Consider the following 7,627-nt stretch of genomic DNA (forward strand, 5'->3'; position numbering starts at 1 on the left):
TTTTATCAAAATTTTAATAGCTAATTACGTGATAGTTTTTTAATGGTGTTAAATTAATATTGTCTCATGTATAGATAGATAAACTCTTTAAAAATTATCAAATTATGAATATCAAAATTTTGGTTAAAAAAATTGATCACTCTAAATTTATTCATTCAAATAAAAAAAGAAGCAAATCATATTAAGGATGGCGTTATTGCCACGAGTGTTTTCACCTCTTCCACGGTGAATTCCGAGCAATTGTCCCTTTTGCCCTTGCCTTTCTTGTTTCACTTATGTGGACGAACTTGCTGTTCGATGGACTTGGTTACTCCCAAACAGCTTAATTTGCACCATCCTGGATCAAATAATCTTAGCACCATCAGAGGACGAGGCTTTACAGAAGAAGACTCATGTAAGGAGAAGAAGAGAGAGAGAGAGAGAGAGAGGCTAATTTAGGCCAAAGAATGAAATATCTTTAGGTTTTAGAAAAGGCAAAAAGGGAATTGCAAAATCTTAGGTTTTAGAAAAAGGCAAAAGGGGATTTGCACATAGGATGTATTTGTATTGGTGACGAGTCACCAATGATTACAATTACCATTTATTTCAATTTTCCTTTTTCTTTTTGTAACATACAAAGGGTGTCTCGTGTGTTTGGTATTGGTTACTTGTCATAGTATATATGTCTCAAAAAATTTGCTAAAAATAGATTGAAAAAATAGTTTAATAACTAAAATGCAACAAAAAATGAAATTTAGGAATCAAAATGCAACAAAAAGTTAAAATACCAAAATGCAATGTACTACAAGTATGGTTTAGGGACTTAGCATAATCCATAGCATTTTGCACTAGTAAAAAAATAAAATTTTTTTTAATCAAAAATAGTAATTTAAAAATTCTAGATAAATCAAGAAATCAAATGTAGTAATGCCGTACCTATCAAATGCCAAACAATGTTATAAAGTGTTATTGGGTTTAATATCCATAAATTGAGGGTCTAGTTTTCTTTTCTCAACCACTAAATACACTGCGGTATAATTTGATAAACAAAATATTGATGGATAAATTCAATCAAATAATAACGACCAGTGGCCAATTACATTGTAATTATCACAAAATTAAAAAAAAAACTTATTATTAGTAATTATTTTCAAATTCATTTTGTACCAATAAAAAATTTTGAAAGTAAAAATCATCAAATTAACTTCACCGTTGGTTCCTCGTTCGCAAATACAGAACAATGCATGGAGAATCTTTCCACAATTTAGAGTGGAGTCGAAGAATTTCTCTTGCTTTCTCCTTCAAATACGCCGCACACTCTGCTTGCATGACCATGCAAAGCTTCGTCACCGCCCCAACCCATAACATCTCCAAAACGACCTCGTTTCTCGCAGAGAACTTTGCGATCATGGAAAGTATAAGGACTGCTCGATCATCCGTTGCAGGAGAAACCCTGAGAATACTTTTAGACACCATGGCTATGCCTCCTGCATGCTTCGAGAGCTGTTCTCTCCCTTCAGCAATCGAACACAGCTGAGCCAGAAGGTTGAAGATTAATTCTGTGGCGTGCTTTTCGGGATTTGTTAGTAATTCTGTTTCGATGAGCTCGAAAACTGCACCGGCTTCGACGATTCTCAACCTGTTTGCTCTCCATGTACATGCTTTTATTAAAGCTTCCAAAGCAGACTTAACTGCTACTTTGTCTCTCAACACTTTTACGATGCTCTTGAAAAGCTCCGGATTTAATCTCTCCAACCGAGTTCGATTCGAGTCTTGGATCGCCATTTTCAATACAAGCATGGCTTCGGTTCTACTCACCTTATGATCACTTTGTAAAATCCACATCAAAACCTGAAGAAAGTCAGTGTTTTCTTCGTTTACAAGAAGCTTGATTTCCGGGGTATGATTCCAAACAAGATGAAGAACTTTTAGAGCTTGTTGGAGACACATTGTTGATGTTGTTCCTTGTTTGCAACATCTTTCCAGGAACAGAACCATGGCTTTGGCAACTCCTGCTTCAGCCATGCACTTCCTGTTCCTATCGCTCTCATTTGCAAGCGCTTCCATTTTCTTTAGAGCTTTCTCAGGTTTCAAATAGTCATCATTATCAACGATGCTAAGATCGTTTATGAGTTTGAAAATGAGGGTGTTGTTGAGTGGAGACTTGGGAGTCGGAATCCGATCAACACCGTTGGTTGCATTGAGCGTGCACCATGACTGGATCAGCCTCCGCAAGGTGTGGTTGGGAGTCAAGTCGGAGTCACTTCTCAGGGTTTGCTTCGTAACCGGACATGTCAAGTTGTTGGCTGTCAAAAACCATCGTTCGATGCTTTCCCTGTCATATGTGATTCCTGTCTCCGCCGTAACCGGGTCCTTCATGAGCTGAAGGGATATGGGGCACACGAAATACTTTGGAGGTTCAACCATAACTTCCATTTAATTAATTTAAAAATGTGTGTTTGGGAACTAAGAAAATGAAGGAAGCTGATCGGCCGGGTAGAAAAGATTAATAAGAATTGGGAGGATCTTCAAAGCTCCTGAGATGAGTAAAAGAAAGTGGCTTATTAATTCATTGACAAGAAGAGCAGTTACGGCAAGCAAAATATTTATATGCATTTATATGTGGGGTGCAACACATATTAATTGTTCAAATGGCGGTTTGTCTTTAGTTTGTTCAGCGTTTTAACCAGTAGTCCTTGTTTCCCTATTTGGGTGTGGTTCTGTTTGTGTGGGTCAAACCCACATGAGTAAAATTACAAACACATTTGAAATGAATTTTGTTTCTACCATTTAATATATATATATGTATACATGTGTATAAATAAAAAGGCACTTTATGCATAATGGGTGGCAACGGTGGCCCAGGTTTAAATGTGGGTTGTTTTGGAATAGTAGTGTTTTCAGATTGCTCTTTTCATATGATTCAAAATGAGAGAGAGAGAGAGAGAGAGAGAGAGAGAGAGAGAGAAAGAGAGAGATCACGGATTCAACAAAAAGTAAGTGGGCGTGACTATTTGTCCACTTTGATCGATTGGACAGTGCGGATGCATGCATGGAAAGCCTATTACTTTTGCTAAAAAGCTAAATTAATATGGATCGGAACTGATGTGGCATGCTTTTATTGGCTAAAAGTTAAAATAAAGAAAGAAATTTATAGATTTTTCAGTTTGCCGCATCAGTTGCTGAGCCATCAACAAAAAGTCGTGATGATATGATCATCGCCAGCAATGTTGGTGCATTTGAATTGAAGAGGAGCGCTCTGTGTGTACGTACATGGTGTCTCTCTCTGCTTCATGAATTCCAAAAAGCTTAAAACGTACCGCTTCGTGAATTGTTGACCATCTTGTCTGTTTTTTGCACCGCCCATATTCTGCCAGTTTTAATCCTTTTTACTTTATTTTATTCTTTTGGACCAATCAACTCAACAATAGTATTACTTACTGTTCCTAATTAGAAGTCAAAAGGGGTATATCCAATGGACTTGTACACACACACACACACACACACAGAGCAAATCAAAGACTCCGTACTTCTTTCTTCTTTCTCTTTTTTACTTTACTTTTATTGTTTTGAAGCAGTCAAACTCAACACTACTCTTATAACTCCAATTACCATATAGATCGGATAAATTTATTGGGAGGAGAGTTTTAATCTCCCCTTTAATTTTGACTCATGTTTCAGTTTCTCAAAAACTATATATATATATATATATATATTTTTTTTTTTTGAGACAATTTTATCTATGAACCATCACGTGATTTCTTTTTCTTCTTCTTCTAGCTTCAAATAAAATAAAATAAAAAGCAAAATACATTTTAGTACCTTTTAATTTTAGTTTTTTTTAGTTAGGGGTCTGTAAATTTTTTTTTTACATATAATACCCTTTACTATCTAAATTGTTAAAGAAAAACGGATTCTGTTAAAAACCAGTCACCTGAGTTGCATATGACAACTAAGTTCAAATTTTTAATACTTTCTTGTATTTTTCTAAAAAAGTGAAAATGGAAAAATATTTTTAAAATGAAAAATCTAAAACTCACCGTTTTGGCATAATGAACCTTGCACACCTAGGGATTTAGGGATTTTGGTTGCCAATCTCAATTGATTTAAAGAAGAACAACATCGGGATTTTGGGATTGAATATAAACATTGGGATTTTGGGATTGATTTGGTAATCTCGATTGATTTAAGGAGAGGGTTAAGAAATTGCAAAGCTCTGTATTGACGACGAAAAAAGTGCGGGATTGTAACAAGACGAGGTATGTATGAATATTAGCTTAGTTTTATGCAAAAATGAAGGTGCTAGTTGAAAATGTAATCGTTTTATTTCATGTTTGCATGTGGGTTGTTTGGAAGGGGTGCTGATGTTTGATTGGGTGGTGTGGGTCATAGTTTGTGGAATGGGTTTGATGTGTGATTGGGTTGTGTGGGTCACAGTTCATCTAAAGCTTTGCTTACACCATGTATTTTCACGTGTTTTTTTTAATATATTTATTTTTTATTTAATTTTTTTTGTTTGTATTGTTTTGTGAATGGATGGTCCCGCTGATGATGATAGTTATTGTTGTAGTCATTTGATAATAACAGCATGATATTGTGTTGATAGCATGCGTTGTTAGAATTAAAAAATGCTACAACAGTGGCACTGGTTCCATTATGTCTCCTTTAAGTTAGACATGGGTTGGCAGCATGTAGTTAAATGTTTAAAAATGATAAAACAGATGTGCTGGTCCCCATCAATGAAGTATTGGATGGGGATGTTATTATTATTCTTTTTTTGACTACTAGTGGCAATATTTGTTATTTTACTAAAATATTTGGAACTTATGTGTATTTGTTATTTGAGTAATTTATTTGAAACTTATGTGGTTGTGTATTGTATACAATATAGGTTTAATGGATTTATTTTCAATCCATATGTGGTATGGTGGTTATTTTGACTTTAATCCAGTTACAAAATATAAGGGTGGGAAGGTGAGAATATTTGAAAAGTTTGATTTCGATACTGCCAACATAATTGACTTGAGAGACATGGTAAAAGAGATGGGGTACAATAAGTTTAAGTTGTGGTATTTAGAGCCTCATAGCATATTACAATGGGATGTAAAACCATTACAAACTGATAGAGATGCTTTAAAGTTGATTGAGTTGGATAGTAAAAATCGAGCAATTGATGTTTACGTCAAGCATGAGGATATAGTTGGAAATGAACAAGCAGATGAAGTAGTACAGTCACCATTGGATGAACCAATTGACTCATTGCTTGACTCACCATTGGATGAACCAGTAGATGATGAAACTGGGAGTGAAGGCCATAATTCTTATATGAATGTTGATGTAGAAGAAGATGATGATGCTTGGTTACATGAGAGGGATGAGGATGAAGAAGATGATGACCATGAAATGGTTATATGAGAGTTATGAGGATGAAGAAGAAGATGAGGTCCAAGGGGGTAATGGTACTGGTACTTTTGGTGGGACTGCAAAAGGTAATGGTGCTGGTATTTTTGTTGCGAGTGCAGGAGTGAACGATGCCAGAAAAAATGTTAGAAATTGTGCTGGTAGGAAAAATGGATCGAATGGTGTTGGCACTTCTTCTGAGAATGCCAGGGATGGTAATGCAGAGGGTAGTAATGAAGGGAGTGTTGGTGTAGCCTTTGCATCTGGCCATTAGAATGGTAACAGTACGGGAGAGGTTCACTGGGATTCTGATGAGCTTGTCACTTTGGCAAGCTTAGATGAGGATAGGAAAACTTTGACAGTCCCCACTTATAGTTCAGTGGGTGACCAGTTGGAACTTTATGTTGGAATGGAGTTTTCTAGTCAAGCAGCTTTTAGAGAGTACTTGGTTGATTATGCTTTGAAAGGTGGTTATAATATTAGATTCATAAAAAGTGCCTCATGGAAGTTTACAGTAGTTTGCGAAGGAGTCTGCCCTTGGAGAGTGCATGCTTCAAACATGCAAAGAGAAGAGACTTTCCAGATCAAGACTTTGCAAGAAGAGCATACTTGCAGTAGGCAGCTGCATAATAGGTTGGCTAGTTCAAAGTGGTTGGCCAAGAAATATTTCCATACATTTAGAGAAAACTCTAAGATTAAATGTTCCAAAGTTTCAATCCAAGGTTAAGCAAGATTATGTAGTTGGCATATCAAATTCACAAGCATATAGGGCAAGGACTAAGGCAAATGCGCAAGCAGTAGACGATATGGCACAACAATACAGTAGGTTGTGGGACTACTGTGCTGAGATTGTTAGAACCAATCCTGAGAGCAATTGTAAACTGAAAATAAATAGAGAAAGTGGGAAACATATTTTCCAAAGAGTTTATATTTGTTTAGCAGCATGCAAAAATGGGTTCAGGGCTGGATGCATTCCATTCATTGGATTGGATGGGTGCCATTTGAAAAACAAGTATGGAGGATAATTGTTGTCAGTTGTTGGAAGGGATCCAAATAAGCAAATGTATCCAATAGCCTATACTGTGGTTGAGAATGAGAATAAGGAATCATGAACTTGGTTCCTTAAATATTTAATAGATGGCATTGGGTATTCCGATAGAGATAAAAAGTTTACCTTCATGAGTGATCAACAAAAGGTATTTGTAATTAATTTTTTAAGTTCTGTTTGAGGATCTGCTTATTAGTAATATTGTTTGTTTGTTATTTTTTTTCCTTTGTTTTTAACAAACAATTCAGCATTCATTATTTTCTGTTACTAATAACCTGATTTTTTTTTTATGTGAAGCACATTTAAGGGATAGCTCCTGCAATTGAAGAGCTTATGTCGGATGTGGACCATCGCTTTTGTGTGAGACACCTCCATGCAAACTTCAATAAGCTTTATAGAGGAAAGAAGTTTAAGGATTTGTTGTGGGATGCCGCTAGGGTAAGCAATGCACCTGATTTTGTGATGAAAATGGAAGTTCTAAAAAGGATAGACAAGAATGCAGCCGAGTGGTTGCTAAGGTTAGATCTAAAGCATTGGAGTAGACATGTATTTAGGGAGGATATTAAATGCGATTTGCTGACAAATAATATCAGTGAGTCTTTTAACTCTTGGATTTGGGAGGGGAGAGAGAAACCCATTATATACATGTTAGAGTATATAAGGCAGAAGCTAATGTTGAGGATGAGAGAGAATATGGAGAGTATGAGAAAACATACTTACAGGATTTGTCCATTATCTTTATAAAAGCTGGAGCAGGTAAAAGTAGATAGTAGGAACTGCTTGCCATATTAGGCTGGTGGTGAATTTTTCGAGGTAGATGATCATCCGAATAGGTTTGTGGTCAATTTGCAACAACATTCATGTAGTTGTAGAAAGTGAAAAATATGTGGTGTCCATGTAAGCATGCTGTGTCATGCATCTTTTTTATGAAATATGACTCAGCTGAATATATTGACCCATCATACAGTATAATTGCCTACATGAGAGTATACGAACCTATTATTTTTCCACTAAGTGGACAAAAAATGTGGACAAATACCTCATTTGACCCTGTGTACCCTTCCTCATATAGAAAGGCTGCTGGAAGGCCAAAAAGAGTAAAAAGGAGATATCCATCCGAGGATGACAATGCACGGCCTACAAGGGGACCCATAGTCTGGTGCAAGAACTATTGGGAGTGGGGACACAACAAGAGGTCAT

General features: G+C 36.1%; 1 protein-coding gene across 1 annotated transcript; it reads right to left on the reverse strand.

The window, feature by feature from the left end:
- Window positions 1–198: 198 nt before the first annotated feature.
- Window positions 199–2,584, reverse strand: LOC107403584 (E3 ubiquitin-protein ligase PUB23). The gene is made up of 2 exons (XM_016010493.4): window positions 1,190–2,584; window positions 199–337 (listed from the first exon to the last, which is right to left on the reverse strand). The coding sequence occupies exons 1-2, from the start codon at window positions 2,413–2,415 to the stop codon at window positions 274–276; spliced, it is 1,290 nt and encodes a 429-aa protein (XP_015865979.3). The 5' UTR covers window positions 2,416–2,584; the 3' UTR covers window positions 199–273.
- Window positions 2,585–7,627: the final 5,043 nt, after the last annotated feature.

The sequence above is a fragment of the Ziziphus jujuba genome, chromosome 10 (genome assembly GCF_031755915.1).
Source record: "Ziziphus jujuba cultivar Dongzao chromosome 10, ASM3175591v1".
NCBI classification, from domain to species: Eukaryota; Viridiplantae; Streptophyta; class Magnoliopsida; order Rosales; family Rhamnaceae; genus Ziziphus; species Ziziphus jujuba.